Here is a 12,591-nt window from a genome sequence, read left to right on the forward strand (position 1 = left end):
CCTATTCATTGCACAATAATCCTCCAATGTATTCTGCATGAAAAAAAATAAACCTTTCTGTAAATACAGTGTTATTTTTCCTGCTTCGCCTGCAGCCTCCTTAGCCTCGCTCCATGGAAAGTAAGCATCTACCTCTGTGAGCTGAAATGTTGTCAACAGCTACAGAGGTAAGCTGAGCATCAGTAGCCACAGCACGCGGCGGCACAATACACACAAAAGCACTCCGCTGCCACTTGGAAATGATGAGTTTTTCTGGCATGTTTGTTTTCAGTCATATAAAGAACTCCTCCTCCTCATCCTCCGCTCCGTTTACAGGGCTGGCTCGCAGCGCTTGCGAGTGGAAGCCCGAAGCTCTTTGCCCTGCTCCTTTACTCCTCCTGGCTGCAGCAAAGGGCGGCTGGGTCCTGTCCTGGGAGGGCACGGCGCTGCTGGCCCCATCCGTGGGTGCTGGCGGCTGGAGGAGGCTGCTCCGCAGGTCCCTGGAGAAGCGGCTCAGCGGGCAGCGGCCGCTCGCAGGATTCGCCACGGCGAGCCCCGTGTCGACGTTAGTCTCGGCTGCCTGCTGACGAACGCGGCTCTCCCGGAGCGATGCCTGCAGCTTGCTGCTCGCCTGTCTGCGGAGGGAGATGGCATCCCACCACGACGGGGCCGCCAGACCACTGCGAGAAGAGCAGAAGTGCCTTTGGAGGTCACCGCCGACTTGCGCAGGAGTAAGGGCTTCGCTTCGGTCAGCCTTTGTTTTACCCTTCGGGGCTCTGACCTGCTGGCTTCTCTGCCCAGGATTAACCCACTTTACATGGAGAGGGGATGGGGCAGAGTCCTGCAGGGTTTTTTCACTGCCTGCATTATTATGCTGATGGGAAAGCCCAACATTTGTTTTAAGGGGCTTTGAGCTGTCTTGAACCTGTTGAAGAAAATTTGGAGAGAATCCCATTAACATCTTGTTCTCGCTTGACCAAGTGATGATGCTCTCACCCAGCCTCACTGTGCTGAAAGTCACCTGCAGCGTCAGTCAGTCAGAGCCCCACCAGAGAACAGCACGGGAGTCTTACAAGCCTGAGCGACGGCAGATGAAACTTAATGTAGATAATGTGATGCACATGGGGAAAAACAATCCTGGCTTCACAGACAAAATGCTAGGCTGTGAGTTGACCGTAACCCAGGGCCTTCATTTCTCTGACAGACCGCACCGTGTTAGCGGTTCGGTGCCTGGCAATCTAGAAAGCAAATGAAATCTTAAGAATTATTCCAAACAAAATGGAGAGCACTGTTACGCACAGTGCAGCTCTGGTCCCAGAGCTGGACCATGGTGCCTGTCTCTCACCTGCAGCAGAGTATGGTTCGAGCTGGAAATGCTCAGAAATGGACAACAAGGGTAATTGCAAGTACGGTAAAGGAACAATCATGTGTGCTGGGGATTTTAAGCCTGGCAAGAAAAACAGAAACCAGTTTGGGAGGGAGAGGATAAAAGGCTAGGACACCACAAGCCACCTGGAGAAACAGATTCGTATTGTCCACTCCCTGCCATTTGCAATGCAGGAAGCAGAGGCCATCACATGAAGCCATGTTTCAGTTAAAGGAAGGTGGCAGTAGGCCTGGGGAAGTCCCTGCCAAAGTATCTTGTGGACACAAAAAGTTTGCATGGATTCAGGGGGAGACTAAACACTTGGAGAGTCACTGCAAGTTACCACAGCTGGCTTCAGAAGACCCTCAAGTTTAAAATGGGCAGCTCTGGAGTGTACTGGTGGGGTGTAACACGTGCACTTGTCCTCTCGCTGTTCCTGCCAAGGCAGACTCCTACAGCCAGCTGTGGACAGCCAGCTGTGGCTGAACCCAGTCCAGACAAAAAAAGTCAATCACCACGTAGTATTTATCAAGCTCTTACATCTCAGCTTGGGATTTTTCTGATGCTGTGGTGCGTGTGGGCAGCTTTCCGAGGGCTCTCAGGACTAGTGCACACCCACAACAGATTTGCTGCAGGTGACCTAAACAGAGCACACACAAATAGCTCTGCCTGTCCCCGAACCTTCTTGGTGGCATCAGATCCCCCGGAGCTCCTTCACATCTGCAAATCCTGACCAGCTGTTTTTGGAAAGAAAGTTGTTCAGGAAGCTGTTGTTGTTTTAGCTACCTGCCGGGTCAAACCACAACACAGCCTTTCACTCACCCTGGCCCCCGGGATGAGGGAGAGAATCGGAAAAGAAGAAGGGTAGAACTCGTGGGTTGAGATAAAGACAGCTTAATAGGACGGGGGGGGGAAATAATAATACTGATAATGATAATGATGATAATAACAGTAAAAGAATATACAAAGCAAGTGATGCATAGCACAAGTGCTCACCACCCGCTGGCCGATGCCCAGTTAGTCCCCGAGCGGCGGTCCCTCCCCAGCCAACTCCCCCAGTTTATGTACTGGGCATGACGTCATATGGTAGGGAATATCCCTTTGGCCAGCCTGGGCCAGCTGTCCCAGCTGTGTCCCCTCCCAGCTCCCCGTGCACCCCCCTCTTCCCGCTGGCAGTCCGGAGCATGGGAAACTGAAAGTCCTTGACTGCTTAGCAACAACTGAAAACATCAGTGTGTTACCAACATTATTCTCACCCTAAATCCAAAACACAGCTCTATATCAGCTATCAGGAAGAAAATTAACTCTATCCCAGCTGAAATCAGGACAGCTGGGAAGAAGCTCTGGATCAAACAGCATTCCTTTGACAACTGAGCAACACATGGACCAACACTAACCCAGGGAGGAGATACCCATCAGACCAACAAGGCCAATAGGACCAGGACATCCTAAGCATGTCCCATTTGTTCCTGTGGAGCATGCCACCCCTGTGGACACCAGCCCAGAGCAAGGCACCCGCCTCACCAGTCCTCTGCAAGACTAGAAACACATTTCACGTCTTTATTTACACGGGGAGATGGTCCTACTCTCCCACCTAAGACTCCTACTTGAGTCTTAGGGCTAAACACGTAAAATTTGAGCAACAGGGATCTCCTGTAAACACTCAGAGTAAGGACATGGAATAGAACAGTAATTTGTGAGCAACTTCAGCAAAAAAGGGAGAGGATGTGTTTTATTTACTTCTTTATCAAACTAGGTGGCTTGGGCTCTCTCTTCCCCAACAAAGCCAAGAAAAGAGTTCTTGCAGACTCAGGGGGGAATGACAACTCCATGTGGGTGGCAGTCCATGAGCAGCCCCTTGGATTTGGTTTGCAACAAGGCAGAAGGATGAGGGGGGGCAGGGAATAAATGATCTGCAGGTTCTTAGAATAAAGATTTACAGTATGAACCGAAGAGCTGCAGAATAAAGCGCTGCCTGCTAGGCTGTCAGCGTGCTGCGTGGAGCACGGACACAAGATACGCGTCCTCAAGTTCGAATGGACTACAGCTTCCTTTGCCAGGAGCGCACTGCAGCACAGCTACACCCCAAAAAAGCTTCCCAATTTCCTACCAGGGAATTCATGTCTATCTGTCAGCTTAAAGACCTTGTATCTACAGCAGGAAGACCCACAGAGTAATTAGGAAGGGACCTAAGCTAAACTACCCTCCTGCTCACACGTATAATTCCCACTACTTATCATCTCAGCACAGCCTTTTTTGTCATTTTATATTTATTTGTATTCATAGAACCTCTGGACCGCACACTTGAACAGAAAAGGCAGAGATTTCCTATGACACATTTCTTTGGCAATTCTACCCAACTGCAACTCACTCAAAGAGCTCACAAAATCTATTGCAGGTGATGTTGTACCAATGCTATACTTAAAATAGATCAGGTTTTGGATGATGAAAGATCTGCTTTCAAAAACATTTATAATGTAATGGCTTAGAAAAAGAATAGGCTGCTATGATCATTTAATTCAGGCAGGGAAGGGAAGATGTTACATGAGCCTGCTCAAAAAAGCATTAATACTTTCCATTTCAGGCAAGCAATAACGATGTTAATTTAACAATATAAAAACATTCCAAGGATCAGTGCTTAGATTTATCAACAGCATCACAGCACTGGCAGATACAGATTACTACGTTCACAAATTAAAGAGAAAACATGAACAAGCAAAACCTTAATTTCTATTTTGAACCAGTCCTCCTTTCCTTGGAAAAAAATAAAATGGAAAACCTCCTCTCAGAGCACCACAGACACATACCTGAAGCAGAATTGTATTTCCTTCGTAGTCTTGTGTTTGCCACCTGGTGCTACTGATAGGAATACATGGGTTAGGCAGGAGAGGCACCAGCTGCCCGATTTCTTGCACCTTGAACTGCAAGGCTGATGACCCCTTCGGCTCAGCAGCCACCCCGATGGGCAGCTGCTTCAAGCAGAGCTGCACGGCAACAGTTTGGGTTGCGTACAACACAAAGACACAGAAGTTACTTTTCTGCATAGTTGCTTCTTTCTGTAGGATCATCTCGTAGAGTCTCACTGCATCCTCATAGTTATCGAAACTGCAGTAGAGGGTGACACGCAGGATTTCGGGGCCACAGTGCACCCGCCTGATGCCCCACACAGGCATCTGGTCATCCAGGCCATAGAAGTCCTGGAGAGCTGGGGCATAGCGGCGGCTTTGCCCATTGGCAATCTGGGCACACTGGTAGTGCCAGGGCGGACGCTGGAATTGCTCGTGGACCTGGAAAATCCGTTCTTCTCCCAAGTCCTCGTGCAGAAAAAGGAGAACAGATATTCCTGGAAAGCCGTAGCTTCTCTTACGATATCTCTCATAGTATTTCAATGGAGTAACTCGCTCGGACACCAGGAAAAGGCGAATGTCTGGGCAGATCCACTCCAAAAGCCGATCCAGAGTTTGCTGTAGAAGCAATGAATGTCCAAAATTGGCGAGAAGATGCACAGTCATCAGAGAGTCTGCTCGATCATCCATTGCAAAGGTTCCTGACAAAAAATAAAAACAGACAAAATTGGTGCCTTCCCTCTCCTCCTCCTCTCCTCAGTAACACGAGGGGTGTGCTCTAAGACTTCGACAGAGTTCATTTAGTCTTCTACAGCCTCTGCAACAACCCAACGAAATACGCAGGTATGCGCTGTTAACGTACGCGAGGAGGCAGGCGAAGAGTGACAAGGCATTATGTGACCGGTCCCAGGCCACTCACACCGCAGCAGAGCTCAGCTGAAGGCTCATTTTCTCATCCCAAGACTTGAGCTCTGGTCACTGTGTGCACACGACCGACGTGTCCAGAAACACCTCCGCATCCTACTGCTCCCGTCCTTCACAGCACAGGGCAGCAAAGATGAAGAGCACTGGAACACAAAAGCAGCAATTCTCCAAGAGGAGGTGATGTTGTGACTCGCCTTGCCAGCAGTGGAAGCGGATGCTCCGGTCCAGGCCGAGTCCCACCAGTGCACATCTCAGTGTGATCGCTGCCTTTTGCAAACGATGTGGCACTCGTGTTTGAAAGCCTCAGCATATTTTATTGTAGTCAGCAGGCTGGCTTTAGCTTGTTGTAAAAAGCCTGTGATCTTTGCGAGTCACACCCTTCTGGGGCACACAGATAAGCTATTCTTTAAAAACAAGGAAGGAAAACGGACTAACAAAAGAAAAAAACCCCGTGTGAACACAACAGATAACAATAAGGGCAGATATGAATCAGCCTCAGGAAAGAGGAGCTTTGGGGAAAAAAAAAAAAACCTCGACTCCTAGTTACACACTTCACAACACAGGTAGCTCGCTGCCTAGCTGGAAGCCAGGTCCTGGCTTATTATACACAGCCCGTAAAAGCCAGGTACCAGGCTTCCCCCTTTCAGTGCCCTGTTTGCCTCTTTTTCCTCCCCCCACTCCACCCCGCACCCCCCTTTTTTTTAATGCTGAGAAACCCGTGTAATCAGAACACTTAAGCAAACTCCAGTGTTTTTTTCCTTGCTCCTTGGGTTTACCTATTGGTACTTCATTTAGCTTATTGTGTAGACTACAATAGGAATGCTGAAAATACACCTCTAGGCCTCTTCTAGTGTCTAGACAATAAATCACACTGTCCCTTCCTCTCCTGATTTTGCCAACCCAGGAGTAATACATACAAAAGTCAAGCCAACCCCCATTTTCTACGCAGAACTGCCCTCACTGCAGCCACTATTTAAATCAAAACTGAGGCCTCCAACGATGTACCCAGCTCCATCTAATTAAGAGCAACACATCTCTCTCTGCTGACATATTAATTTCCCTCTCAAACAGCCAAGCACACAAGGCAGTGGTTCACCGTGCAGAAATCCCAGCATTAATAAGAGTCTGTTATTCAAAACTCTGGACTTTTTCTTTTCTTATACAACCCTAGCTTTATATTCAACTGAACAATACCTCTGAGGTCTAACGGTACAAGTAGCAGTGCCTTGGCTTCCTTTATGTAGAACATCACTCTCAGTAGTAGAAATATACATTCATGCTTTAAAACCACACTGACACCCATGTACAATAAAACCAAAACAGCCGACTAGAAAATGAGGAAAAAAATTAATTTCCACTGATAGAGACAAACCCACCCACACCACTTCTGAGCACGTAACAACTGTTGTGAGGGAGACAAAAAATTCCAGCCTTTGGACAATTGCAGGAAGAGCACAAAGAGAAGAGCGCAAGTCCTCAAAACATTAAAACGCTCCAGATGAGCTCTGAACAACACAACTTCACTGAAATATGGAAGAGGAAATGATTCATCAACTCTTTGCTGCAGGGCAGGGGCAAGCAGTCATCTGCCTTCCTGCATGTGAGGAAAAGGGGCGTTTTGCCTGTACAAAAAACCCACTGAAAGTAAGAAAGTTCCTCGGGGCTCGGCTGGTAGCCGGCAGCACGAGCTGCATTTCAGGGTCCCTGTTCCAGTGGGAGCCAACGGCGCCGGGCACGGCAGAGACGCCCGGCACGGCCGCGGCGGCAGCTCCCCCGCGGTACCGCCTCGGGGTGAGGCAAACGCGCGGAGATCGGCAAGAGTCGAAGCGGGTAAATACGAGCGAACGTAAATACGGCGCTGGGGGGTGAAGCAGTCCTTGCCCCGCGCGCCCAGCGGCGGGACCGCGGGCCGCCGCTCCGCCCAGCAACGCTACCGGCGGCCGAGCGGGCAGTTGGGTGAAAGCAGCAGCTCTGCGGCCACCAGCAGCCTGAAACAATGGTATTACGAGGGAAGGAAGAGGGAGGGGAACAGAAAACATGGTCCGGCAACACATAAATCCCCAGCACACCTGTATCCTGAGTGGTACATGGTGTTCCACTGCCCTTTAGATGGATGTGGAGATGTAGGGGGAAAGCAGGAGGGGGACGACAAGAGAAACGAAAGAAGCCACTTTGGTGAGAGAAGCAAGCAGACAAGGACCTTCAGCCTGGAGAAGGAACCACAGCAGGACATGCTATAGATCTATAAGGTTATGAATGACATCAGGAGAGCAAAAGGGCAGCCACAGGTTAAAGTATTCTCCCAACAAGCAGCGAGGGGATCGACTGCAGCTAGCAACACCCATTTCCATGCAAGCGAGGAAACACTTCTCCGCACCCGTTGTTAAGCCTGCCACAAGGCAGTGTGATACCAGAAGTTTTTTTGGATTCAGAAGGTGACCAAGCACGTGCACCGACATAGGATTTACCAGATTGCCAGGGGCTGCTCAGGGACGGGCCGCAACGCCTCTGAGAGCAGAGCGTGGGCACTTGCTCAGCCGCAGAGCGCTCGCACCACCCTGCCCTCAAGCGGGCTCATGCCACCAGCACGCTCCCCCCTTCCCCGCGGGCTGCTCCTCCACCGCGGTCCCGGTACCTGCCCTCCACGCAGCCGGGCACCCCGTCGCTCCTCCGCTGGCTCCGTTCATGCTCACGGCTGCGAAGAGGGAGCGAGCGCCGGCGAGCGCCGCTTTCCTCGCGCGGTCCCATCCATCGCTACAGGCTTGCGCAGCGCTCGGCCCCCAGCCCCGCTCGAATCGCATCAGCCCGGCTGCCTACAGCCCCGCGGGGGCAGCAGCGCGGGATTTTAGCGAAGAAGGCGAAGTACCAGTAACGTGAACTCTCTCAAAGCAGCGGTACAGAGCCAGGGCTGGCGAGCCAGCGCAGCAGGGCTTAGGAAACGATGCAGACACCAAGTCTCCCTCCAGCTCCCGCTGCGGCCGGCGGGAGCCAGACTGGTTTCCAGACGGGCAGGTGCCTCCCACAGAGACTGCTGAAGGTGACCAGCGTCACTCCTGTGGGGAGCTGGGATCTGATGGATGCCATCCGTTTGAGGTGTCACCAGGTTTTACAGCAGCCAAGAAACTCAGCCTACACACAAAAAGAGCCAAATCCTGAACCCTTCCACCATGACACGTTTCTTCCGCGAGCAGCATGCTGCTGGGGTGGGTCGGGGAAGCAGTCTCACCTGTGAGCTCTATCTGATGGAGCTGCCTGGAAAACAGTTTTAGGCCTGATTCTTGGACCCACAAGCTCTCCAGCAGCTCCAGGTCAGGGGTACCCACCACCCCTACCACAAGGAGCACGAGATGAACATCAGCCTTGCCCGAACCCCTCCTTCAGAGGGCAGCCCCACCACTCTGGGTAAGCACTGTCCAGTACAGGAGTGCTCTGCTCCTCTTCCACTTTGCTTTGACACCTAAAGGTCCACAAAGAAGGGCTCAAACCCAGGCTCCCCAACCTCAGACAAGGGTGTTCTCATGCCCTCACTTTGGTATATTTTGCCCCTAAACCTCATGCTAAAGCCAGGATGCCATGACCCTCACTGCTGCAGCCTGGTGAGTTTAGATCTCCTCATCCACTGCTTTTCACAGATGCACCAAGAAGGTCTCAGGTGGGACAGGGATGACTGCCATCAGAACAAAGTGCTGGCTTTCACTGGGTCTTGCCAAAAAAAGAGAGAGATAGAGAGAGAGAGAGGAGGGAGGGAGGGGAGAGAGAGAGGGGAGAGAGGAGAGTGCTGGTTTCACTCCAACCCCCAAATGTAATGAGTCCCTGCCTTCCTCCCTGCTTCCCTGTCTGGCTGCCAAACGGAAAAGCACATTATTCATAGTGACCTACTGAACACGCCAAGAAAGATTGCTGTAAGAGATTAGAAAAACAGCAGTTCAATCTTACGTGAAAAGCCACTCGGGGCGGAGAGAATTCTGATACGATACTCAAAAAATATATTGGAGCCCCACAGTGATAGTGACTGGCCACACAGCAGACCATACAGCAGGCTGCTGGAGTAGTCCAGCTTCGTGTAAGAACAGGTCAAATGCAAATATTTGTATATACCACCGATATACACACTGGTAAGCCCTCCATAAAATAAAGTCCAAAGACAGACAACTAACAAACACTTCATTGTGTGAAGCATCAGAGAATACTGTCTGCTACGTGTTTAAAATCTTACAGTGGAAAGGCACAGCAAAATAATTAAAAATTCCTTTTCATAGTGAATTCTTAAGATGTGCCTAGTCCTCTGCGGTGCTCAGAGCTCTTCACTCTAGCTGACTGATGATGCATCACAGGATTTAATAAGTTCATAGTAGCATCTGTAAGGAAGTTACTTTGTAAGGATTTAGGCTTTGTACACTAGCACATAATTAACTTCAGAGAGACTGGGTGTGAATTACCTAAGCATCTCAGGAGCAGGCCTCACTAAATCCACACAATGTCTCAGGCTTACTAACTTTTAAAAGACTTTTTTTGTTGTTGTTTTATGCCAATCTCAAGCTTTTCCTATAACAAGGACAATACTAAACTAACCTGCTAGACAGCAATTATCTACAGCATATACAGTACTGAGGCAAAAATCAGGATTAAGGTCTTACTTGAATACAATAAACTTTTCAGAGAGTCTGGAGTCTCACTCCAAACCTTGTGACTCCAATTCATCATCCCTTTGGAGGAAAGTAAAACCCCAGTGATCAAAAGCAGAAAAAAAAAATAATCTAACCTATCCCATTTATTTAAGTAAACTTCTCTCCCAAATGGTTCTTCTTTCTTCTTTTTAACCAGCTAACATGGACTAGGAATCCAGCAAGGGTCTGACAGCAGAGATAGAGAAAATTCGGGCAGCTCCACCACAGCAAATCAGAATCCAAGCACATACACACACAAAAAAAGGAAAAAAAAGATACAGTTAGAAAGAGGAGAGGGACGGGGAAGCTCGCTGCAGGGTGCAGCCTGTCTCACCTTGCAGGGCTACCAGGAGGGCTGACCCACGGCTGCTGCTGGGAGTCGCAGCTCGGACCTGGCCGTAGCATCGGCACAGCAGGCTGCCACTCCTCCCGTTGACGGGACCCGGCAGCTTCAGACTCCTGCCGTAAGGAACACCATGCTAGGAGATGCACGGGCAAGAGAGCGTTTCAAGACTTGGAGGTAAAATGCAAACTAAAATGAGAAAGGTTCCTCCTGACACTCAGCCACAGCAGTTGGGGGAACAAGCATCCTTGCGGCAGCAAGGCACACCGTCAGAGGGACAGCTAGGATCAAACCACATCTTCCCTTAGTGACTACGCTGTAAGAAAGTAAAGCAAATACGTTATCCTCAAGCGACACAGACTTTGGTGTGAGTAGAGGCTGGGAGCGCAGCACCAAGACACAGACGAGGGAGAATGCTGGCAATGGACCAAACCAGGACCCTGCCAAAGCCTGTGTTGAAAGTGCCGTGTTTGAGGCAACCAAGCTTTCACCACTGGTATCCAAATGATCTCTCAGGAAAAGGAGAGCCTAGACCAAGGACTGAGTTTCCAAATACATACTGACTTCAACAGGATCTTAGTAACTTCATATTAAACCGGACTCATTGCAGACACAAACCAGGCTGATATTCCAGCTGCCAACCCCAAACAAGTTCCCGTTCTGCTTAAGCAAAGGGAAAGGCAATGGGGAGAGAGAGGATGCTGCGGCAGTCTGTAACGGCGTCAGGCGAGAGCCAGTCCGCCGACAGCGGCAACGCAGCCCTCCCTCCAGCCCCTCTTCTGCGCCCTACGGGCTGCTCGACATCCCAGCAGCAAGACAAGGGTCGGGAAGAGGAGCAGAGAACCTCTGTGCACCTGAAGCCTGAGTCAGCTTTCCCACTCCTGAAGCCCTAAGACACCCGTGGGGTGTCTCAAAGGTGAGATATATATCTGCGAAAATACAGATGCCTTTGACACACACTGGTTTCCCTGCAGTTACGCAGCCAATGGCCACTACAGCCACACACAAGGGGAACCTCGAAGAAAGCGCAAACAAGTTTTTTTGTGCAGCTCAGGCCTCGGTGCTGGCAGCCAGGTTCCCGTACTGACCGCTGCCGGCGGCGTGCCTTGCCTCGCAGCAACGGGCACAGGCTGCATGCCCCAAAAAGCTGTGGAATACGCTTGGCCCTTTGTAGCTGCCTATTAGTAACAAAGATGTCCTAAAAAGGCACAGCATGTCCTTGCCTGGCTACAGACATCCCACTGCAGCCACAAACACGAAGTTTGTGAGATTTGGATTTATACAACCTGATCGATGCAGCTTTTGTATTCAGCTACAACCAAATCTGGGCTATGTGTCCTCAGCAAGTTATGGGGCACTTGCAGACAGATTCTTCCTCAGTTTTCACTTTGGTTAAAGTATTTCCAAAACCCCAAAGCACTCCACATACACAAACCGAGACCTAGGAAACATAATGAGCCAATAGGAGGCTACATCAGAAACGAGAATTAGAAAACTAAGTCAAGTCAACACTACACAGAGCCAAAATCCAGCACCGATCCAAGATCTTGTGAGTCCTCTGCCCACATGCCCAGCATCAACCCCACTCCCACCCAGGCCAGTGTGGGACAAGGGGGGAGTCAGCTTGCCTACGTGGGCATTTAAGTGCCCAGCTTTGGGCACTCATTTCTGAAAGAGGTAACCTAGCAATTTTTATATAAATTACACTTCAATTAAAAACCTTCCAGAAAAAGAAAACAGGCACACCTAAACAAAACCGAGACTTGCAGGGCCCAGTGAAGTGTTTATTTAATCAGCTTACATTTAGCCTTGCTGAAGACAACTCGGGGCAAAATTCTTGGAAGGCCAGCAGCAGACGCCGAGAGAAACTGCACCCTACCGGGCGTTAATAAGAGCAAGTCACCAGGGAGCGGTGAGCTTGCCAACGAGTCCAAGCTCCAGCTTAAGGAACAAGTCAGACCTACATGGTGTGAAGGCTTCTAATTACTCTCTTTCCTGAGGACAACCCTCCTGAGACACAGAATAATACACCCCAAATTCTAATTAAAAAAACCAACCAACAGTCTTGGCCTGGATCCCACTTTATGTTGGAATTGCAGATTTGCATAATGAAGTTGATAACAAATGCTGTGACAGACAAGCTGCAGGAGATTGTTAGCCTCATCTTTAGCAGAATTTCAAAAGAAGCGATATCCAAACACTGACCAACAATGAGTATTAGCAGAAGTGGCTCACAAGGTCTAAGAAACTCAGGTGTTACTGGGACTTAGCACATGCCCTAGCAAACTCTGCAAAGAAAAAGCAGCATAGGAATTCAAAGGCCACAGTGAGGCACTATCAGGCTTTAATTTGGCTTCACTTTGAGGCCCTCAGGGCTTCCCATTGTGACTTTTTCCTCCCAAGAACAGGACTGCTACAGGCTGTTCATGAAAGAGTGAATGGAAGCTGCACCTACTGGTGGATTCC

General features: G+C 49.8%; 1 protein-coding gene across 1 annotated transcript; it reads right to left on the reverse strand.

The window, feature by feature from the left end:
- Window positions 1-225: 225 nt before the first annotated feature.
- On the reverse strand, window positions 226-5,012 carry FAM124B (family with sequence similarity 124 member B). The gene is made up of 2 exons (XM_082003512.1): window positions 4,153-5,012; window positions 226-904 (listed from the first exon to the last, which is right to left on the reverse strand). The coding sequence occupies exons 1-2, from the start codon at window positions 4,879-4,881 to the stop codon at window positions 272-274; spliced, it is 1,362 nt and encodes a 453-aa protein (XP_081859638.1). The 5' UTR covers window positions 4,882-5,012; the 3' UTR covers window positions 226-271.
- Between the last annotated feature and the right edge of the window lie 7,579 nt (window positions 5,013-12,591).

Source organism: Phaethon aethereus (assembly GCF_964289735.1).
Source record: "Phaethon aethereus genome assembly, chromosome: 9".
Taxonomy (NCBI): domain Eukaryota; kingdom Metazoa; phylum Chordata; class Aves; order Phaethontiformes; family Phaethontidae; genus Phaethon; species Phaethon aethereus.

Bases quoted from the DNA above. Each gene is read 5' to 3' on its own strand.
- FAM124B (XM_082003512.1), bottom strand. From the start codon at position 4,881: ATGGATGATCGAGCAGACTCTCTGATGACTGTGCATCTTCTCGCCAAT. The intron at 905-4,152 runs GTATGTGTCTGT...TTTCTTCAACAG, and splicing joins GAAATACAATTCTGCTTCAG to GTTCAAGACAGCTCAAAGCC.